Here is a 24564-nt window from a genome sequence, read left to right as displayed (position 1 = left end):
GCATGACTAAAAAGATGCCGAGGCTGCAGTGCAGTCATCCTGACTGTGGTTGGTTTGGAGTTGCAGTGTACTGGGGCAGCTCAGCCCACATTCACACAGTTGCAGCATGGGTAAAAACGTGATAAATACACAGGTTAAAATGTGTTCTTGTCTACTCTTGCTTGTAACTTGATTTTCATTTTGAAGTTAGTAGCTTGTGAGTGTTTAGCTGGTGGCTCTATGCTGGTCTAATGAGGTTGTCTGTCTTCAGTGTGTCAGCTGTGAAAGGCACATCTGAGCTCATTTCCTTGCTTAAGCCCAGTGATGAGCAGCTGTAAAGCAGATTGGGTACGCTGAAATCCTTGCAGGCAGCTAGAGGAACACCACGATGCTGCACAGGTATGGGCATGTCTGACCACAATCCGAGGACCTCTCTGTTTTGTTTTTCATTGTACCTCCACTTCAAACGGGTTCTTGGCTGTGAAAAACACTGGATGGGAGGAACAAAAAAAGGGATCGGCTAAGTGGCATAACATCTTTGAGAAATACGGGCCTTTGCAAAGCCATGTCAAGGCTGTCAACAAACAGTTTACTGTCTCACAAGACTGCAGTGTCTTTGGTTGATGTTAGACTAGTAATTTTTTTTCCAAGGGAAAGACATTATATCTTCTAATATAAATAGATTATTTTGAGGATTTCTCTCCTGTGAGAAGTTTGAAAAGCCTTTGAATTTTCTACAGCTATTTCTGTTGCTTCTTTTGGTTTGTCATATGGTTCTTGGTGTTTTTTATAGCTACTCATTATTTTCTTGTTTATTTTTGATGTTCATAAAATCTGTCCTATGTAGGTTTGAAAATGAGAGCTATTTGTTTTGCACTTTAATGAAGAGAGTGGCAGGCACGATCAGACTGTGCCTCTGGTGTCCAAAGTGATCAGCATATTTAACATGCTCAGCATGACACTAAGATATTACAGCTGATAACGGTTGTAATTGACTTACAGCAAATCTTCCCCTCTCCCTTTCTTTGGATGCTGGGGATTTATCTTTGAGACCCCGGGAAGATGTAGTGACACAGAGGGCAGAAGTGTTAAAAGGGTTTTTACCTTCACTATTTGAGTGGAGGTGGTCTGATGCAGCAGCACAGTGTCGATTCAGGTGAAGTACAGAGAATTTGCAATGAGGATTGAGTGACACCCCCCTACCCCCTTTCCTGCTGTGATTCTGAGCACTTAGCAAAGGCAAAAAGAAAAATTCAGACTTGGCAAAAGGAGAGAGCCTGGAGCCAAAAAAAGCCATTCTTATTAGTGCTAGCAAAGGTTTACTTTGCTGGCTTATTGAATGAGAACTCCCTGGAGTGTCCTGGCTTTATCCTGTATTAACAAGAAGGGGCAAAGCTGGCTGGTTGGGTATGGAATACTGTGTAATGTCTGTAAAACAGAAGAGTGAGGCCCAGCTGAACTGGCGTGCTCGGGAGAAAGGAAAATATTCATCTTTTCCTCTTAAATCTTACTTACTTTCTTTGATTGCAATAGACCTCTGGGCGTCTGTGGACTGATGGACTAATTTGTGATGTTGCACCATTAAAACAGTGTCAGTGCACTGTGTGTAGTGTAATATCTTGCATAGCTAGATTTGCTATTTTGGATTATCTGCTGCACTGATGAGCTGGTGTGGGGTGGGCACTTCTGTTGTAATTTTAAATTTAGGGTGCACGTTCATGGCACACTATTTCAAGTGTTCCTCAGGTATGGGTGTTTAACTTCAGAGCACAGTGGGGTTGAATGGATTGAAATGAACTGTTTTGTTGCAAGATTGCATGACCTTGGTCAAGTCTTGTTTGTGCTGTAGTATTCTCTTCCCTGATGCTATTCCTACCATGCAACTTGAAAAGTCATGTTTTATGTTAGAAATGTAGTGTACAAGGTGACAATTAATAGGGACTGTTGAATTTGGAATTGAAGGTAAGGCTTTCTGGTACAATTTAAGCACTGAATTGCTTTTAATGAAAAATAAGTCTGTCAGCCTGTTTTTTACAGAGTAGATTTAACCTTTCCTTTCTTCTTGCAATGCACATCTTTATTTAATTGGAACAGATCACTCACTGGTTGTTTATCATAGGCAGTAGAAGGATGCTAACTAAACCTGCACAGGGTCTTGCTTGTTTTCCAGGTTTTTTTTAGTATCTCATAACTGAAGATTTTTTTTAAGATCTGGTACTCTAGCACTCACACAAAGTTCAGAATTTAAATCAGTTTTTCAATAACCGTAAAGAATACTTAGGAATAACTCTTACTGAATGATGTGTTCAGTGTTGAAAACTGGAACGGGGTCTCATTGCAGATCTGTATAAAACTGTAGCTATTGTATCATAAACAGCATTAATCTCATTGTAGAATTTTGCTAATGTCACTTGGTTTAACTAATCACACTGCACTAATTAAATTATTATGGTACAGATTATAGGAAGTTTTTTTAAATTGGGAAAGCTTCATGGTGGGAAAGCACGTGGACACATGATTTCTCAGGAGACTAAGTAGTCTATTATATTGTATGAATATATATCTACTCACCCTTGCCTCCTCTTCCCCCTTTTCCTCTGCAGAGTGTTCAGATATATTACAGAATTACTTAATTTCATAAACTGGGTTATGAAAGAGGCAGTGGGGGTGCTGCATGTGTAGCAAGGTAGGTCATACAGGATTTATAAGAGGAATTGCCTGGGTCCTGCTAGTTCCTTGTCACATATGAGCTGTGCAGCTATGATCTTTCCCGTCTGCATCTCATCATCTGTAAAGCTACTGTGAATTTTCTTTCTCTACTAGAGATGTTAAAGCTTGACTGAGGTTGCAAGAGCATCACCATATTTTTAAGATGATTTTGAAAATTAGGGGCACTATATTGAAAGTTACATAATACAGTGTTGGTCTGGAAGGCTTTCAGCTAAAAAAACCCATCCTTCTTAGCTTGAAATGTCTCTGCGTTCCTGTCTTTCTTAATTGACTGAAAAGCTGGGTGGAACAGGAGGAAAAAAGCATCTCTTGAGCATGCTGTGTCAGTTGTCCGGAAGCTCTTTAAAGACCCTTTTTTGGCTTTTGAAAATAAAACCTTGGGAAGGTTAAACAGAGTAGAGTTGGGATGCGATAGTCCTTTAGAGATCTTTCTCTTCAAAGATGAAAGTATTTCAAGGAGCATGCTTGGAGCAGCTTTCTGTTATCTCTGGGGTTCTCTTGAGCAATGTTGCGGGGAGAGGGATGGCCAGCAGTGGCATGTATTCTGCAGTGGTCGTGTTCTGTCTGTAAGAAGTTTCAGAAGTACAAAAGAACAAGGCAGGAGCACTAAGATATTGAGAACTTGGAGCACAGTTTATGAATACAGTATGAAGAGATGCCCGGTACCTTTGCAGTCTGCAGGTTTGAGCATTAACATTTCCATTACTGATCTCCTTGTCTTTAACAGCACATGAGCAAAGAAACTTAACAACGTGAGCTGTGCTGTTTGTAGGTGAGCCTGAGTGGCTTTTTTATTATTTTATTTTATTTTTTTTATTTTACTTTTACTTCACTTTATTTTTATTTTCTTATTTTATTTTAGTTATTTTATTTTCTAATTTTATTTTATTCTATTATTTTTATTTTTATCTTTTATCTTTTATTTTTATCTTTTATCTTTTAATTTTATTTTTATCTTTTATTTTTATCTTTCATGTTTATTTTTATCTTTTACTCTTACTTTTATTATTTTATTATTTTTATTTTGTCTGTGAGAGACTGCAGTATGACCCAGAGATAGGGATTTAAGTTACAACTGAAATTTTCTGGGCAGCTTTTATTGAACTCTGAAATTCAAGCAACCTTTTGCTCTAGGGAGTTTCTCGCTGCCCCACCCACAAGCCCAAGCAGTGATGCAGAGAAAAGGTTTATTAAGGTCTGAGGGGAAATAAGTTATTTGTGCAGGACAGCCGCTCACCATGGTCTCCTTTTTCTGTTTACAAAGAAGTAACTTAATATGTGTCTTCCTGATCCTGCTTGTTTGGTTTGGGAATTGTTGCTGTTGTGAGATGCCGCTGATAGTCTTCAGATCGCTGATAGATGGATGCTCAGAAGGATGCGGCTGACGGCCTTGTCTGTAGCGAGTGCTCTCTGGCTCCAGCTCATGTCTGGGCACCTTTTTCAGGATTAGGTTTTGTTATGCTGATGAGTAGTTTGTTCAAAACTGCATCATTCTTTTACTCGGAGCCACAGAATTTCTGAAATATATAGGTCGCATTAAAAATGGTTTACTGTGAAGCTGTGATTTTTATTAGGAAAAAAAAAAAGAAAAAGGAAAAGCCAAACTGTATTGCGTCAGTTTTTAAACACAGTTTAATTTTCTCCTGTTTTTTTTTTTTAGCAAAATGTGTTACTGGTAATATGTTAGGGGCTGGGTAGTTAATTTTGAATTCATTTTGCATCAGCTCACTGAGTTAAATTTTGTGTCTGTAGCCTACAGTAATCTAGAGAGAACATTATATTTCAGGCAAGTCATAAATTTGTCCTTAAAATATTTTGTGTTTATTCTTAGTTGAATAATTTCCACTTGTTTTGATATCACAAAAACATCAATATCCTTTCAGAAACCATGGTTTCTTAATAAAACAGTTTAAGTAAGTCAGTTTAAAAGGTCAGGAATTCCTACTAAATTTAAAAAATAAAAAATCTATGCTATTTTGCAGCTATTTCCTAAAGGGAGGTTGGGTACCAAAATGGTGCTCCTTTTTTTTGGTTTTTTTTCAACACAACCATTTCCCCCCCTTGAATTAAAAAAAAAAAACACGTCAAGGAAGCAATAAGTTTAAGGATGATAAGGCACAGATCCATCACTATCCACTTGAAGGTAAAGGAAGATGTTTCAAAATATGGTTGTACAATGGTTTATTACAGGTATAATGATGGAACTTGAGTCTCAGAAGTCAGTAACTTCTGGACAGACTGGGAGCAATCAGAAAGCTGACTTAATTTCACTTTTAGCCATTATTGTTCTTCTTTTGTTCTCCTGGATTATTCTGATTGCTTACTGAAATTATACCAATTAGTCTGTAGTGTCTGTGAAATAGTTCTATGATTTTTCCTTTGGGTGCTACAGGTAAAAAATTAATCCAAGCTCTTTCCAAGCTTTTAGCTGAACTATCTCCAGGGTTGAGTTTTTTTATATATCATGGTGGCAATATTTTATTTCAATTTATTATTTACTCAGCAGGAGCTCCTTTGCAATTGTAATTTCTGCTGGATGCAGTGCAACCTTTGTGGATTTTTTTTTTTTTTTTTTTTTTTTTTTGGGTTGCAGAATACTCTCAGACCAGTGTGAAATGTGAAAGATCCAGAGATACATTATGACTGTCTCTTCATAACTGCTTCTGGGTTGCCTGTAGCAGCTGCTGTATCATCATCTAAACTGAAGGCACATAGGTCTGTGCCAGGGAGAGCCAGGCTCTGGCTGTCCTGCACCCGAGCCCTCTGTTTGCTGTTGCATGCTCTTTGTTAAAATATGTATGGATAAAAGTGACTGTGATTGAAGAGCACCTGCCTGTAGTTGGAAATTGGAAAAAGAGTTTGGTTTTATGTATAAATAAACATAAAATCAGTCAGCCTCAGATGTCAGTTCTCTTTCATTTCCCTGTGTGAAAAATCACAAGCAGGCTTGTGTTGTGGGAGAGGGATGCCTACACTTGAAGTGGCATCATTCCTCTTAAAGAGGAACCAAGTAAAGAAGATTGCTTGGCTATTTAATAATCTCCAATTCTGCCACAGTTATATTGCCTTCACTGAGAGCCAGATAAATTGTTCCATGTTTTCTGGTAATTCCCATCTTTCTTTCCTTAGGGAAAAGAGTGCCACTCTAGTTGCTCTCTGTGTGCTTAGGGAAGAAACTTACCATTGATTAATATTAACATTGACTAGAATAAAAGGAGTTACAGCTGCTGCTTCTGAAAATGATTTACAGTTTGTAGAATTTCTGTCTGGCATTGTGTGCTCTTCATCCTTTCCAGTTTTTCTTGGAAAAAGGTAAATGTATTTTTAAAGCCCTTAACGTGCTCCATACTTGTAAGACTTATAAGTGGCCCTTGGATCCTGTCACTTAATTTTTTACATAATCATTTTTATATTTGTTTTAAGTAAAGTTAATTTCTGATATCTCAGGAACACATCCACGCAGTCCTGTCCATTGGTATTTCAGCGACCAAGCCAGTGTGGCACCAGACTCCACTCTGGATCTGTAATTGCCACCGTGTTCAGAGACTCATTCTTTCAGGGTTGTTTCACATATCTAATATATAGGTCCAGATTTGTAGTTAAAAAAAAAAATACGTGTTTATTGTGTACGTTCATTTTGCTCTGGGTTTATAAGCACTAAAAGTCAGGGCTGAAACATGAACTAGCTTTATACAGTGAGATATGGAAGAGGATGTACATAGTCAGTTGGCTGGTAAAAGAATGAAGTCATTAGTGAAAGGGAGCACTCTGCTGTTGAATCTTCTATCACAGCAACTACACTCTATCACCATAATTATATTTTTCAAATGCAAATTATAGCTTTAAGAATTCTTCCTTTGGTACATCATTTACGGGAGCGGTTGGGTTCATATTTCTCAGTTGGAGGCAAATCTTGGCAGGGGCTAAGGACAGGACAGTCTCATCCTCTATATTTATTCCATTTTATCTGAAGGTGTTTATTGGGTAGAAGTACAGTGAACTATGGAGTCATATGAAGAGGATTCCTCACTAGATAGAGTATTGTGTTGGCAAAGTTGCTGTTAGGGCTTCTCATCTGAGCAGTGAGATCGGTGTGTATCACAGAGCCATGGCGAGGAGAGAGACCTGCAGAGCTGCTGTTGAGTGGACTTTTTCCATTGTTCTCAACTGTCCCACATTTCAGATTTCTAGGAAGTATTTTAGTGCCTTAGATTTAATTTTATTGTTGTTCCTTGAGATAGAGAAATGCAAGCTTCATTATATCTGGAAAGAGGGAAGAATTTAGCTTGGTCATCTGCAGATCCAATTACTTACATTCATAGAAAAGATTCTCTCTTTTTTTTTTTTTTTTTTTTTTCCTTCTCATGTGTCTTAGTTCAAATACATCAATAACATTCCTACTTTCAACTTTAACATGTATCATTATTTGGCATTCTGTTTAATGATCACTGACCTTGAGAGATTACATTCCACAAATCTGCCAAATTCCCAGCTACAGTACAAGTGTACTGTCAGTTTTTATTAAAAATTTCTGTTTTCATGTCAAGTAAAATTTGATAGTCCAAATTACTTGTGTCCAGCTATTGATGGATCTTTTTATTTTCTTCCAAATCCTCTGCTTCTCCAGGTATGAAGATGAATAATGCAGACCACTGGTTTCGATGATGCTGGGCTTTTATAACTGGATTCATTAAGGAATACAAAGAAAATTCTTACAGGGATCAATAATGGTGTCTTCTGGCTGCAGAATGCAAAGTTTTTGGTTTCTGCTCATTATCAGCTTCCTGCAGTGTACTGAAGGTAAGCTTTAGTTTATTTTTCACTTGAGTTTGCACATGGGATGAATGGTCTGCACAATTAATTTCTGTTAGATGAATTGAAGTTTTAGGATGTCAGACTGAGAGTATCTGTAGCATGTTCTAGGTTTAATTATACTTTATTCTTAATGAGAAAAGAAAATACTTTTTTTTGTTTGTTTGTTTTAAAATAGTGAGGTATATTGAAATTGAAATGTGGTATTCAGGCAACTGTAGTGACGGTATTAATATTCCTGGTTGGTAGGTGCCTTATTTTTGCACTCTTCCTGCTTGTTTCTTTTTTTTTCTGTTCTTATTGCACAACAATTTAGAAGATTATGTTTGATGTGATATAAAATAACAAACAGTGCAAGTGAAATACCTGTTTCACTTTTCTAACCTGTCTGGCTGAAAATAAAACGTCAAACACTTCTATTAGGGCTAGAGCTATGCAAGTTGAATTTCAGGAAATAAAACTCAAAGTTCATTCTTAAAAAAAAAATTTGCTTTCTAAAAAGGAAAAATACTTCACTTCTTCAAATGTGGAGTTTAAAATAGTTCTTAAAAATACAAGGAAGGGAAAAGCTTACTAAAACAAGCCGTATCATCTATTCTTTTTGTTTTTTTCTTCATAAACTCCATCTTATCCATATTTGTCTGTCTCCCCAGCTGTTCATGTGGCCCTTTAATTAGTAACAGAGAAACATGAATGATCAGGAAAACATGGTTCATGAATATTTAATTGCAAATATTTGTATAGAACTTGAGGCTAATTTTGGGTGCAGTCATTTTGATTGACTAGATTGCAGGTGAAAAAACTGACTTAGTAATAAAAGTAGCACCTCTGTGCCTTCTTACATTATTCAGTAACCAGTATACAATATATAGGCTTCTTTGCATCTGTGGCGTGATCTCACCATTTTTTAAAGCAGATGCATACCTTACCTTGTCAAAAGTCTTTGAATTTTAAGGCTAAATTTGCAGGGATGCTTTAGGAAAGCTGCTTTGCCTTCTCTTCTTCTTTGCCTTCTTCTTCTATACGAAAAACAATGATCTAGTCCCCCCAAAATGGCAAAGCCGAAGATTAAAAATTGTATACTATCTTCCTTGCTCACTGTGTAATTTCCTAAGCATTTATTGTAGACTAAGACTCCAATCTTGTGTTGTACTGACAGACAAGCTTTGCTAAATTAGGTTATTCATATATTTGTGTGAACATACGCCATTTCAGGGAGTACGTACTAGGGGTTTTCATAAAGATTTCTGAACGTGGGGAAGTCCCATTTTTCTTTAATAGCTTTCACAGTCAATTTCTCCTCCCCCCTCTGTTTTTTCTTAAATATTGCCTGGATATACTAGAAACAGGCATTTCCCATGGCACACTGCAGACCTTGGGGTGGTTTCATCACTGGGATTTCTGATTTGGTACCAGCTGCTGCTGGTAGCAGCAACTGACTGCTGTCTAGGTGCCCATTAAGTCTGTAGATCTGGGCAGAATATCACTTTTATAGGCAAGAAAGTGCCAACACCTGGGACATAAAAATCTTTTCAGCTGCTTTCACAGGTAAGGAAGGCAAATGCATATTAGGAGAATTTTGTTTTGAATCTTAAAAGTGTCTGGTTAGGTAATAACTTGTGCTAACTATAAGCACACTTACATTGCAAAAGCAGTTGCGCTATTTGAAATCAATGGTGTAGGAAATAAAGGCATCTATTTATGCTTTTAATTAAGTTTTAAAACAGTAAGGGTGATTTTAGTTACTGTAATTGTTTTGAATCCGTATATCTAGGACATTTTACAAAGATTTACCAGACTACCTGCAGTGTGACACTGTGCGGTGGTTGAAAACATCTGAAAAGAGAAGAGCAGACAACCATCTTACTTTTTGTGGCTTGGTTAAAGTAGCAAGCAGTATTCTAAAAAGGATGTTTTATCTGCTGAATTTGGAAAGGAAAAAGTCAACTGAGAACTTCTGCAGATTGAATATTTGCCATTTGCAGAAAGCTCATTTTCATTGTCACCTGTAATATTTCAAGTTCATTTTGTTCTGTCCCTTTTTTTCTTGCTTTTAGTAGCCAGTAGCAATCTTTTGATGCTTCAGTTGTGAATTTACTTCTTTAAAGTCCATAGGAGAGCTGCTTTTTCAGCTAAAAGAAACAGGAAAGGAAATTGGGAACAGATAACAGAATCATACCAAATTAATTGTAAATTCTTAAAATAAATGAAATATTGTGGCTCTGTATACTGGAAATGAATATTAATATAAAGTTGGCTTCCAGCCACAGAAGCAAAATGAATACTACATTATTACACTTTCTCACAAGATTACATTGCCTTCTGCTTCAGTAATAAGAGATGCCAAGTGTAACGTGCTTTAGTAGCACTTCATGCCTGGAAGTATGAACCTGAACAAAGGTTAAAATAAGAGTATCTAACTTTTGCTAGAAAAAAGAAAATTTTAATTATTTCTCTTGGAACTTAAGATTTTTAATAGAAATCTTAGGTGTGTGTGCAGGTTGTTGCAGTTGGTGGGGGAGATGGAACCTGGCAAAATTCCCCGCTGTTAAATTGTAATATGTCTCTACAGCTAAAAGACAGAGGGGAGGGAAAAAAGATCCTGGGTGTGGACAAGTGATTCATTTGTTCTTATAATGAAACATTTTAAAATCATGATGAAGACTTCATTATTTTCAGAATGCCTTAACTTTAACTCACCAGGGAGTTAACAAGCAGGAATAGTAATAGGAAGGCTGCAATTTCATTTTAGCATTGCCCATTCAAATAGGAGTAATATCTTAATTTAAGAAAGCCTTGGTTTTGTTTTGTTTTTCCTGGATAGAGCAGCCCAGGTAGGGTTGCTTATGAAGCAGTCCATTCCAGTAGGCAAAATGAACCTGGAATGGACAAGTGCTAGCATCTGGAGGGAAAACTCCATGGAGTTACTATATACTGCTGGTACATTGTTCAACATCGGGCCCCTATTTTATAGAGGCTTGAAAAACATTGCTATTGCCATCAATGGCAAGCATTACATCTTTAATGAAAAGGTGAGAGGCAGGAAAGGAATGAAAAGCTGAAGTGATGAGTTTGCATATTAATGTCTTTTCTAAAGATATTTTTCTGTCCCTTTTTCTAGCATGTTCTACTATAGGTATGTCTTTAAAACTACAATTTTCTTACAAAAGATGAACTTAAAGAACTACCTTGGGTATTAGTTTGGCTCAGAGTTATGCAGGTAGCTCATGTCCTATGGCTTAGGGGAGACAAAAGATCCGAGGTGACAGTACAGGAGTCGTTCTGTCCCACGCTGCCCTGGCTCTCTGCTCTCAAGAGGAGGGGGTTCATGCTCCTGTTGGCCCCATGTGTTGGAGTCTGCCACCTTTACTTACCTGTTTCCTATGATGTGTAGAAAATGAATTGCTTTCAACACCACCTTTTTCTTTTTTTCTTTTTTTTCCCCCCTCTGTCCTAATTAGGTGAAATCATCCAACAAGTTAGAAATTATCTGCGACAACGCAGAAAGTCAGAGTGAGATCAGAAATAAAAAAAGCTAAGCAGAATAAAAAGTTTATTGTACGCACTATGGGTTTCTTTTCAAGCAAGTGAAGACAAATACACTAGTATGTATATTGAAAAAAAAAGCTGTCAGAGTTAAACATTCTGATAAAGATTGTTTTTTGGACTGTATGGGTTTTGATACTTTTAAGCTTGTGAAGTCCATCTTCTTGACTAGCTTTAGATGCCTTTTGTGTTTATTCTTTTCTGCTGCTTGAGAAGCACAAGTGCTTGGGAAGCACTGAAATAATTTTCTTCGGTTATATTTTATCTTAGTCAAGGTTTACCACATTTTGAATTAATTTTATTATGAATTATTATTAACACTTTGTCCAAAGGAAAAAGCATCATACTTTCATTATCTATTTAATTCTGCTTTCCTAAAGAGCATTAATGTTTTTTAAAAACATGTAGCTTGTCTCTGCCTCTCAGAGTACATTTTAATTAACATTACACTGAGAAATGTAAGTTCCTGTGAATTCCACTTAACCGAGCCAAGGAGCTGAGTGCTAATTTGGAAGCAGTTTTAACTGTGTTAGTAAAGAAATACTAAATACATTTACATTGCATTGTATATAATGTACTGTATGTAATTCATTATAATGCATGCACAGTGGGCCACTACAAAGGTATTTTCTGTTTTAGTGTGTTGCTTCAGATCTTTAGCCTTCTGTAAGGCTGCTCAGACTAAGGCATATGGTACCAGGTACTCAGCAAACAGTAGAAGCTCATTGGTTTTCCTTACATTTACTAGGAAGTGTTAGCAGGATATTACCCCGAATAAAAATTAAAAAAATCTTCTGCTCTGGACTTGAGAAGGAATCAGCTTGCATTAATTAGTGGATTTAAGTTCTACAAAGGGTGAAGCCCATTATGGAGTCACGCAAGAGCAAATAGGAGCAGTAATTTAATTTCTAGCCAGGGAGTTTATCACAGTGAGAGCTCTGTGAAGCACACAGTTAGGAGGCAACTACTTGGTTTAACAGAGTTTGAAAAGCATCCTTAAGCACACCCAGCATAATAAGGGTAGCCAGTTACTGCCTGCCCTTTGGAGACTTCCTATACAATCTTCACTTTCCACCCTCTCCTTTTCCGTACCATCTCCTTTTCCAGCTCCAGTGGTTCTGTGTTCCTGTGATTCATTTTTATCATGGATACCTAATGTGTTTTATGATTCTTTATCAAATGTTTTTTCTTAATTGGTTTATTATGCAGCAGAAAATATCTTTGTGTAGGAAGCAATTTGGTTTCTGGAGAAAGCAACTGCTGCTTTTTTTTTTTTTGGAGGAGCATTCTATTTTTCAGTGAGATAGTCTGTGCATACTTATCTGGGACATCCTTTTCCTTCTTGGGGGGAGGTATATTCTAAAAAGGAAGTTGATCTAAGCACTGTGACTAAACTTTTTCTCTAAGAATGTCTGTTAAACTTTTCCAGTGCATTTCCAGATAATACAGACTGACTGACTGGAAAAATCAGAGATTCTTTAATGTGTTGACAGTGAATATCCTTTATAAATTCCCTGGGCAGTGAGGTCTGCAGAATCCTATACTGTACCATTAAATTTTTGAAACCAGAGCAAAATCATCACTGTTCTAAAATGTAGAAGAACCATGTAAAAGAGTCACAAAGAACCATTTTAAATACTGAACTAATATTTAGATGAGAATTTACTAGGAAATGCTAAGGGATCTTGTATTTTATGCAAAGAAAAAGGTGTTAATGTGTAGTTATTATGAGATAAATAATAGTATTACTATTTTGATGTGCTCTTTTCTTCCTCATTTACTTAAAAACATTTTTTATTGCGGTATTTTGCGTCTTCTTGTGTTTGTATTCAGAAGAAGAAAAGAACATTGTAAACCTAAAGCTATAGAAATGCCGTGTGTTGTGCTAAGGGCAGATGTTAAATTTTCAGAACCCTTGAAGCTATAGGTTCAGTTTACTGTCTTTCCTTGTGGTAACCTGGGTGGGTCTCACTGGGCGAGGCGAGCCATGCAGCTGACCACTGCAGTGAAAGCCAATTGACTTAACCTTCAGCTAACCTGTAGTTGATAGCGTTGCCTGAGGGCTTCCCTTTTATTACATATAAATCTGGGTGTACTTCATTTATTATAGTAGGGTACCTTTGCAAGCATACAGTAGCAGAATTCAAACGTACATGTCTTCTAAAAAATGAACAGGCTTCATTGGTATTCTGTTACTATATATGGAAAAAGTATTTTATCAACAGTTGTATTTTAAGTGTTTATTTTCATTTCTGTATATTGTCAAGTGGAACAATGCTGTCTGTCTTATATAGCTTTAACAATATTGTCTTTATATTGTACTTTGAGGTCATAGCATAAAAATGGAAGCGTAACTATGCCTATTGGAATGCCTCAGCACTGGCTTTCTTATTGCATTTAGTGTTCTTATAATCAGATTATAAAAATTATCTTGGAGTACATTAATTTTAAATTTAATATTTGCTGCCAAGTTTGACAAGCACATATTAGTTTGTGTTTTGCTTTGTTTTTTTATATATACTTGAGGATGTCCCTGCTTACTGCAGGGGGGCATTGGTCTAGATGACCTGTGGAGAGGTCTCTTCCAACCCAAAATCTTCTGTGATGGGTAGATCCATTGTTGTTCACGGTCTCCCTCTGTGAGTAAACAGTATTGACAAGTTACACATTTTGTGCTAATAGTGTGTTGTACAGGTATCTTTATAGTAAGTGTATGTAGGATGAAAGCACTACAGGAGAAGACTCAGGTAAACTGCTCTGATATGTATTTCATGCATGTGCCCACTTCTGTGTTTGAGGAGATAAGGCAGTTCACAGAGAAGTTCTTGGCTTGTTGTCCATCTATGCTGTCATCATAAATGCACTTAATAGTATAGGACATTTTATTATGCAGTTGTATATATTTATATAGTAACCTTCATGGAAGGGACACTTAAAATCTCTGGCCTTCTACTGTGGTTAATTGCTGTTGCATTTACTCATCACATTGGTTGCTTAGAAGTATTTTATAGTTGCTCCCTCAGATTTATTTTTTTTTTAATCATTATGTGACTTGGTACTGAGATAATATTGCTCTAAAGCAGCACTTCATGGCATTATATGCCAAGTATAAAAAAAATTTTAGAGGAAAGGAAGATAAGGAAATGAAACATGGGCATCTATAGCAAATGTTCACGCATAATTTTTTGTGCTTCTGGTTTTTCATGGTGCTTACTATGTATTTATGTTGGTAGAATCCCTGCAGGGTTTTTATTTCTAATGACTTCAAATTTGATTAAGTTTGATTATGTCAGTGCTGGATTGGCTGCAGTTTTACTCATTTCTATGAATAATACTAGTTTATCCATTGATGGTTTGTTTGGATTGACATTTTGAACGAGACACATGAATGCTGGGTATTTTTCCAGTCATTGTTCACGTTTTTTCCCACAAATACTAGTTTTTTTACATTTTTAACAAAGGATAAATTTTTCATGGGTGCTTCTGTAAATGAGCATCATATAGGAAATCGAATGTACAATTCTTCCTGATAGATAGGAGCTGAAAAATTGTTTTGCTTGAAGGTGTCCCAAATTCCTGCCCTTCCAGAATGAGTCTTGAACTACTTCACTGGCTTTCAGAATGCAAACCTCTTTGTGTTTTCTGTGGTCTCTGTCTCCTGTGTTTCTACTGAAGTGTAAAGAAAGTACTGTATGAATACTAGCAAAGTTTGTGGGTCCTTCTTTCAATCAGGGAGACAATTCATCCATATCCTGGTAGCATTAGTGGAACCCTTGTAAATGGACATGAGTTTATTGGCAGTGGTAGAGGAGATTCCCTGTTTTTTTTTGCCTGAGCTTGGACCAGTCCAGGTGGTTGGGAATGGTCCATTCTTTTTTTTTTCTTGATTTATACAAGTGCAATAATCACTGATGTTTTCCTGATATATAAAATGTGTGTGTGAGAGACAAGTTGTAAAGCAAAATGAATTTTTTGGGTTTTTTTTTGTCTGTTGCCTGAGCAACACATACATGTGAGAAACCCAAGGGGACCACATCTCTTTCAGTTGTTGGATACAGCAATCGGTGAGTTTTATGAGAGATCTTAACAATGGAAGGAGAGCTGCCTTTTGTTGTCTCCCTTGTCAGGGATTTTGATGTCTCTCTCTGGAGTTAGGTAGTTTTGTTCCTTTCCAGCAGAAAGTAAAATTAACGCAAGGTGCTGTTTGAGCAATTTTCTTCTTAAAATTGAATTCAATAATTCACTTAGAAAACCTGAAAGGAGGTTGACACTGAAACCAGATTCTGCTGTCAGCTGCATTTTTAGTTGGAAAAGCAATGACAAATGTTTGCTTTCTAAAAGGCTTCAGTGCTATTTTGTATTGCATCTGTTTTAACCATCTTCATAGTGACCTTTAGTCGGATTTGCCTGTTCACTACTGATCCTGTTTGACTATGCACATGGCTTGATCTACCTTGTGCAGCATTTCACATTAATTTCTCCAGTTTCTCTCCATTGAGCTGCCCTGGTTCTTTCCTCTAACTTGGGGTAGCAGATTGCTTTTAATGTTTTTACTTTCATTTTTATTCTTAAATCATAAAATATTGCTTTAACAATAAAGTTGGGATTTTTCCTGCACCACTGTTAACATGTGCCATTAAAAAATCTATTGAAAAAATGTGGGTTTGTGGCTTAGAACTGATCATGCATTTTAGTAGCTTAAGATAAATATGCTTTTAGTAAACAAAACTGAACAGTTCGCTGCTTATTCTTTTTCATCATTTAATTTGCAACAGATGAAGCTGGCATGCGTGAAGAGTGAAGCATGGAAAGTACTAGAGGGCAAATGGGTGGTTTGTGATGTGGATTATTACCCGTAAATGATGGATAGAGTCCACAAAACATCACTTCATGTATTAATGTACCAGCTGGAAAAAAGTTAAATATATCAGCATAGCATGTCATGTATAAACTGTTTGGTTTAGGTCTGCAATTTAAGTCCTGCTTAGGAATGAAAATCTTTAAATCTTCTATATCTTTATACTAGTGCAAAGATATATAAATATATCTTCAAATATATATAAAAAACATCTGTGCACAAACATTTTTAAAAATTCAGAATACTGAAGTCTGGAAGGCAGCCATATGTAAACTCTCTTCAAGGATTTAAAATATACAGTGCTTTGTTCTGCAGTGTAAACCAACGGCCAGCAGAAAAACAGTCAAGAATTGCATCCAAACACGAGTTTTTTCCTTACCAGTTACACTGTAATCCAGTAATATAACAAGTATTTGTGTGTGTGTATATATAGATAGATAGATAGATAATGTGTGTGTGTATATATATATATATATGTATAATGTGTGTGTGTATATATATATATATAATGTATATATATACACATAATAGTATAACAATTAATTTGCTGTATTAGTTATTTTGAATTTCCCTCTTAAATCAGAACAGTGCTAACTCAGTCCTGGCAACAATTCCAGTTACAACATGTAGCCTTACCTCTGATACATTATTTTCTAGCTCTTGGATTTGTCATGGATCCATTTTAACAGCATTCCTATGTTGCCTTCATTTTACAATACATTTTTTGAAGTATGAACAGAGACTTTTTGACTATTTGCTATTAAAAATGTAGTGTCATGTTAATGTCTTTTGTAACAGATGCAGTGATTCTAACTCAAAATCTCATCTGTTTCCAGTCTTTTTAATTTTGTGATTTATTTGTCTGATTGGGTTTTTTTTTTGTTTTGTTTTGTTTTCTTTGTTTTGTTTTCCTTTTAAATCTAGTGAAAATAATGGGCAAAAACTGTAGTGAAGGTACAAAGTGTGAATGATTGTGACCTGTCCACAATTTTTACTCTTCATCCTGTTTCCATTTCATCTGATTTCCATTTGTAGTAAGGGATTAGATTGTAAAGGGGGAGAGGAAAAAGTGCATTTAAAAGGATTCGGAGATGTTAAGCAACACTAAAACTCTGTAACTATTTAAATGACAGCATCTGACTGTTTGAATTAACTTTGTGTTTGGTTTAATTTGGGGTCCTAATTATTCCTAACTTACGTGAGTAGATTTCAATTATACAATACTGCAGGGATTTGTAGCTAAGGCAACTACAGGAATCATTTTACATAAAGTACTTTTGTTTGACTGATTAGGCAGGTTAAAATGGAATGATAGAAAATGGGAACTCTTGTCTGATAAAGCCCAATGAATTATTTCCACTGACACTATAAAGAAATAACATGAGGAAAACTCTATTCAAGATTTGGAGACTTTTTATGCAACATGTTTATCTGTTGATTATGTGGCATTAGGTAACTGCTCACAAGCAAATGATTCTCATGAGTATTAACAACAGACCTATCAATAAAAATGCAATTCAGATTTTTGTGATGCCTTAGTTTGGTGTTCATGCAGTGTCTTCTAGAATCTTAAGTGAAAATTTCATTCTGAAATGGATTTAAAAATATTTATGCCAAGTTAATGATTTAAGTAGGCGAAACTTGTTATGTTTACTGCATGAGATTTCATGTTTTAGGCATGAAAGCATTTTTACACATAAACACTTATCTCCAATATCCCATTTATCCAAAATTGCTGTTCCATAACAACAATTCTCAATTATATGACATCTTAAAGATAACCTGGGGGAACTAGAAGGAATGTATTGGAATGAAAGATTCTGGAATCAGTTTTCATTTGAATTACCCTTCAAATCTATACCCTTCATTGGGAATTATCGTTTAAAGAAGTACCTGCACAGTTTGATCTTAAAAACAGGTATTTGTGTATATAAAGTATTCTTTTTTTTTTTTTAACAGGATGTGCCTATATGATCATTTTAATTTCATTTTGATAAATTTAGAAATAAAGTCATGCGTCCTAAGTTAGGTCTAGAGCATTGGTAATTGTCTCCTTTTGATGATAGTAGGCTTAGAATGCTGATTTTTGTGTTCTGAGTTTTTTTGCACTCACCTTTTTTGGTTTCCTTAACCGGAGTATTGAAGGTTACAGGAATGCTGTATATATATACATATTCTGCTGACTCAGGACAACAGACAACACAGAAGCCATGTGTGCAGCCCCAACTGATGTCTGTTTTTAGAGCTGTCAAATTTGCCCCTGTGATTTGAATATACACCTAGACCTTATAGTCTTATTAAAGAGAAGCACTGCTGTTTGCTGTTGTTTTCTGTATATGCAGCGTTAAAGATCAGGTCTTGAAGTACCCCTCATGAGTTTTAAAGGGAGGAAAGAACCCAAACCCACCTATGAAGAATATGGTTAGAAAGTGTAACAGTGATTTCTAAATTAGATATCAAAGAAATATTTAAAAAGGAACAATAAATCCACATGTGTTTCTTCCCGCTCCCCTGACACCTTCCAGTTTTCTGTGGAAAATACGCATTTTTTTATCATATGTCTGCTGTTAACGCTACACACTTTCAATTAGTACTGCTGACAAGTTATTTAGGAGAGTCTCTGGAGCATGTGGAGATGTGCACAGCTTCTGTGTCAGGTGTTTGCTTTCCAAAGTGAAATTATTAAGATTTAATTATCAGTAGATATTTTCAGCAGGCAGTGTGCCTTTGAAAGATGGTCAAGTGCAGGGCTGCAGGTGCCCTCCCTGTATCTGGGCAGGAGGACATCCATGCCTGCCCTGGGAGCTGCCAGCACAGAGGTTGGGCTTGGCTGAGCTGAGAATGGGCACATCAGTGGGGTGAGCCAGATAACACCGGGCTACAATCTTTTCATCTGATGGTGAGCAGTGTTGAGTCCTGCTCTTTCACTATTACCAGCTCGCTTGTGTGGTTCTGGCACCCTTATGGTGCTGTGGGGAACAGGACTGGCAGGAGACAATTTTTCTTTTAGGAAGATGTTCCCCTCCCCCCCAGTGACCCTCCTAAACCATGTCACCTGAGCATTGGACAAGTAGGAGAGGTTTAGGCCACAGTAGCATTTTAAGGTTATCTACCTCAAGTAGATAAAAAGAATCAGTGAGAAGTGGGCATCTACCGGACCTTGGGAAAGGAGTGTGCCAGATGAATGGACATTTTATTTTTAGGAGGGAAAACGGTCTAAAATGTGTCATTCTTTGGTATAATCTAGTACCAGTTTCACTCTGAATATGAGTAGTGCTACTTTGTGAGACTCTGTCATCTAAATTCAGAGTATCTAGAGCCTGAATCTCCTGGATTTAATCACAAAGATGGTGAAGGGTATTCCAAATTGTCTGCAAGTGTTTGAAAGTGCAAAGATGGTTTTTGTGGCTTTATAAGGATGTGGTTAGATGTCGGAGTTACATCTGATTTTTGTCCCAAAGAAAGGAGCAAGATTTTTCCAGAGTACCCATTTCCCAGATAAGCTAGTCCTTTCAAAGGTGCTTTTTAGAGTTTTTAATATTGTGTACACTTTTACAGGAACTGTAAATTGCCTCATTCTATCTTGGTCCCTCTAGTTGAGATTTTTCTCTCACTGGCAGTCAGTACCGGAAGCTTCAGAAGAAAGTTCCAAAATACTAAGATGCACTGAGTAGCCTTCTTACAGTGGAAATTTATTAATCCAGAGTCATTGAGGCCCAGTAGATGTATATCCTGAATCATTGCTTAATTAAATACTTTTAAAATATCCTAAATTCTATTGTTAGGCTTTGGAGTACAATACTGCAGTCATTAATCTCTTTGTCTTTTACTTACTTTACTGCAGTAAAGCAGATTTCTACATCTCCTCTCATTTCCAAATCATTTGAGGATTATACTGAATAATACTGTTGCTTTGTAAACTGTATCATCCTGTTTCTCTCCATACATCATCTTCATCATCATTTTTGGATGATCTTCGTCCCTTGCAAACCTCAGCTGTATAGAGGAAATCATTCATCTCCTCTGCATTGTCTTCCTTAGCCTTAGTCAGTCACCTAATTCAGCAAATATGTCACTTCTCACACAAAAGGAGGCTTCCTACTTTTGTTGTACTTAAAGAATTTCTGGTTATGAAATCACTGGAAAATGTTTTGGAAAAACACCTGTGAGATTAAGATTTGCACAGAATGTAGGCATGGAAAAATCTGTCATGAGTCAGGAGACAAAACCAGTCATACTTTGCTGGTTATGTTAGCTTTATTATATAGTGATACAAGTCATAGTGCCAGATACTTATATTTTGCAGAACAGTTAAATTTTTTTTGCTATATCTAATTGTAGTAAACTTTCCCTGCTCAGCAGATTTTTTTTTTCTTGCTGAGTAAGTAGTGTGTTTATATGACTGATACTTGGGTATATAAACTTGGTTTATGGATGTTTAAGGCCTTATAATTTTCTCTTTAAAGTCAAACTTAATTTTTAATTATTTTAATGAAAAGAGTTTATGGCCAACACATGCTCCCCGAGAAAAGGAAGAAGTTACAGATGGTCCAGAGGAAAGGGTCTGCTTCATACATAAAAACTTCATGTCAGCATTTCAACAGAGCATTTTCTTAGGGTATCTCTGTTATCACTGACACTTTCACATTGACAAGCATATGGGATGTAGTGCTGAATGTGTAAATTGAAATGATCACATCTAGCATTTCCCTTTACCAGGTGCCAGCTTGCTTCTGCTGCTCTGCACTTAATGTTGAAGGAGGAGTACTAGGAATAGTTTCATTTGCTAATTACCTCTTTAGCACATAGTCCTTGGGCAAACAGCTTACCCAGGTGTTTTTGAGAACACCTATTTGGACAGTGCAGGATTGCAGGTGGTCCTGTGGTGACAATACAGTGTGCAGAACATGGAAGAAATCTTCAATCCATCTGTGATGGGTTTCAGGTTTTTTTTAAGTCTTCAGTGAAGAACAGAAGACAAATTTGAGAATTTTTTATGTCTGTCTTTATAAAATTTGTCAGTGTGCAAAGCAGAAGGCAGCTATTCCTCAGCCCCCCAAAAAAATGTGTGCATGTGTTTGTTACATTGGTTTTTTGTGGGGTTTTTTTTGTTGGTTTTTTTTTTTTTTTTTTTTTTTGATAACAAACCTGATTGTCCTGTCTTGTGATTTCAGCAGGAAGGAAAGTACATTCATGCCAGCAAGAGTTTTGCAAGGACCTGCAAGTTAAAATAAATAGAATGTGGTGGTTTAAGGAAGTGGTAGAGTTTAAATTGCCTTTCAGTAATCCTTTGCCAGGATCCAGTTTAACAGGATTATATAATTTTACTAATACCCCTTTGATCTGTCATTTATACAAAAAGGCAGGCTTTCCAAAGCATTTGCCTTACATGTTCTTTTTTGGGCTAGGCTTAATCACTTGCAGAACTGATAATATTTTCTCATTCTTTAAGAATTCATATTACAGTCTTATGCTTAATATGACTGTGGTTTGAGTATGGAATGGTAAAAGGAGTCTTTTAATTCCTAATCCAGTAATTCAGACAGCTAAATTAAGCCTCCCTTTACCTGATATTTATTAAAATGAATAATAAAAAAAAAACTTCAGAGGTGTTGATGTCATTTAGTTGCCCTTTTAGGTTTCTGTAATGCTGTTTATAGAATAGATACATTCCTTAATATCAGTAAGTGTTACATCTGTTTCTTTAGGATTCTTCTTGCATTTTTCCACCCTTCTCATAAGAGTTACAGTTTTCATTCTCAGGCATTCTATACAGTCCAAAATAAATTACATTCACTCGAGCATCTCAGTTTTATGTGTTTGGCCAAGACAAATGTATTAGTACTTGCACCTTCACGCTTTTTTTTTTTTCTATCTTACTCTATCTGGCAAGTTAACAATTACTAGCATGCAGGGGCTGTTATATGCCAACCTGTTAATTAGAAAAAAAATTAAAAAACAACAAAAACCTAATATTAAAAACAAAACAAAAAACCCCATAAAACAGCTCAAAGCAAAAAAACCCCACAACAAACCTGATGAATGACGATACCTTTCTTTTAAATAGAAAAACTCAGACCAGAGATTAAAATCCTGATGAAGAAAATTTAATTACTAATGATGCACTCTTTAAAACCAGTTGAGAAGAGTTAATAAATATTTTAGTACCTAGTTAATAATTACAGAATCTAGCAAATCAACAAGATTTTTGAAACTAGCTGGAAAATGACTCCTGCTATCTCTTGATGTAGTTGAGCATATGTTGCTAGTTGATAATTTATGTTTTAAAATAGGGACCTTTAGTATATTAAAAAGCACAAATATCTATTTTAAAGGATCTCAGGTTGTTTCCAAGTCTCATACAGTTCTGTGGAAACACATCCATGCATCTCTGTCTTCCTCTGGTTTTTTGTTTGTTTGTTTGTTTGTTTGTTTTAATGTTTTGCTCGTTTGGTTTTGTTGTTGTTGTTGTTTTTTTGTTACCTACTTGGTTTGCAATACTATGGCAAGAAAACAAGAAGGTTATGTTTCAACAACTAGAAAAAATTGCCATTATGTTATCACTTTGAGTAGGAGTAAAACTGATCAGGGTAATAACTCCAGTTAATACATGAGGCACTGCTGGCACTTATGGGTAGATTTCTGAATGAGTTAGGTGCCTAACTTCCTTTTCATGCAGGAAAAATAAGGTGCTTTACATACTTTGAAAACCATAGGACTCAGTAAGAATGGTCCCTGAACTGAGGAGCTCTCCCACATACATGGACAAGTGTTTCTCTGCCTTTGTTTAGATTAGGAAGACTAATCAAACTTAGGTCACCTTTATCTCATGCCCAGATTATGCTGAATTAATAATTGTTTCCTTTCATTTTTGCTTTGTCTGTGTTCTTCCCCTGCTACTCTTGTGCTGGTCCTGGGGCTCACTTCTGAGGAGCGTTTGGGGGCTCAGTAGAGGCAGGTAGCTGCAGGATAAGGTCAGCTGTACCAGGGGCCTGACCACACCAGGCCAACTGAGCAGGTTATCTGAGTGGCATAGACACTTAGGGCTCAGAAACATGCCCTTCAGGGCTCACCTTGAACGAGCAACAGCCCGTTAGCTGGTATCTTCCTCTTCCCCATTTCACCGCGTTCTGCATACGTTTCTGGAGGAGAAAACATTACTGTGATAGTAGAAGAGCTATTTGCATCCATTGAGTTTTATCTTCTCCCTGCTAAAGCCTGGTCTTATTTTAGTAAGCTGTTTCTAAGTAAAGTTCCTGATCAGATAAAAAAAAGACAGAAAACTTGAAAAATAAAAAGCTTGAAAGCTTGGGAAGGTGTGCAGAGAGTGCTCTCCAGTGCATGTTGTCATTGGAACAGTTCAGGAGTGGTTAACTTCTTAGTGCTATTACATTAGCATTTCTCCATTTTATAAGTTAATAAATCATAGAATGAGAGGTAACTTACTTGCCCTAAAATAAAAGGGGAGTAAACACCTGGTGAGGGTGAGAACCCTGGTGAGCATTCAGAGGTCCTTTCCTCTGAAACTAAGAATGCTAAAGGAACATTATTTTAAAAACAAATTCCCTTACAGTCAAGTAATTTCCTCTGGCATCTGTTGCACAAAATATATATTCATAGATGAACAGTTTTGACTAAAAACTCAGCAGGTACCAAAAGGGTAGTTATAAATATATACATATCTTTTTGCATCTTAGAGAAGGGAAACTATCCTGAATCTTTAGTCCTAAAGGAATGTATCTGGAATGATAACTGAGCATGCAGTTACTCTATGCATATCAGATTGCCTTAAAAATCAATGTGTGGGTTTTGATGTAATGGATTTAATCTTTCTCTTCTCTTTGCATATCTAAACTATTGGCAATGCATGTTTCTGCTAGTGCCAATCTAAAGTAAAATAAATATTCATGATAATTGGATCCAGCTCCTTAAAATTAATTCAAACTTTCTCCATGTGCTTAATCTGTATTGTTTTCTGTCTCTGAGTTCGTAGGCAGCAATTCAGCAAGCTCAGAGAACAATTAACTTCTCAAAGAATTTTTTCAATCAGTTAGCTCTAATTTAAAATCTTAATCTGATTTTGGAGGTAGAATATTCCAGCCAACTCCTGAAAACTGGAGCTTACTTGAAATACAAGAGTAGTGCTGGTCAGTTTGCTCCGTGTGCTCTGGGAACATAAAATAGGTGTCCCTGTTTCTCAGTGAATAGGGGTCTGGCAGGGGTCTGCCCTACTGCTGGACTGGGGGTGCTGATTCTCCCCCAGCCCAGCCCTGACTGCTGGGGCCCCTCATCCCCTGAAGCCCCATGCTGACAGGAGCCAGGGCTTGGGCTGGATCATGTCCCAGCCCAGGGGGGTGGCAGGGGGCAGGCTGGGGGTTGATGGGGAACATGGAGGGCTACACCTCTCTGTGGCAGTGCAGTTTTATGATAGATCAAATTAACTCTGAAATTGGTTCCTCAATCTCCCATTAATGCCCTAGTGTCTACAAAGCTTCAGTTTCCTGTCCCAAGAGCCAGGTATTTTCAAAACGGTGTGCTTAGAGATGGAGGCAGCCACTTCATTGTAGGTGTACACTGTAGGTTCTAGGTGTTATGAAAATGTACTTATGGATGCTATTAGGTGTTGTATGCATTTTAGG

At 36.6% G+C, this 24564-nt stretch overlaps 1 protein-coding gene across 10 annotated transcripts in view; it reads left to right on the top strand.

Annotated features, from left to right (window-relative positions):
* ADGRL2 (adhesion G protein-coupled receptor L2) overlaps positions 1–24564 on the top strand; it is a 158869-nt gene that overhangs the window by 23960 nt on the left and 110345 nt on the right. For all 10 annotated transcript variants that reach the window (XM_030454862.1, XM_030454861.1, XM_030454860.1 and 7 more), the window contains exon 2: positions 7337–7509. In XM_030454862.1, coding sequence (XP_030310722.1) covers positions 7437–7509 — 73 coding nt within the window. In that variant the 5' untranslated portion in view covers positions 7337–7436. The remainder of the gene's footprint in view (positions 1–7336; positions 7510–24564) is intronic.

This window comes from Calypte anna, chromosome 8, assembly GCF_003957555.1.
Source record: "Calypte anna isolate BGI_N300 chromosome 8, bCalAnn1_v1.p, whole genome shotgun sequence".
NCBI classification, from domain to species: Eukaryota; Metazoa; Chordata; class Aves; order Apodiformes; family Trochilidae; genus Calypte; species Calypte anna.
Note: the sequence above shows the minus strand (reverse complement) of the source record. Positions and strands in the feature narration are given on the sequence as shown.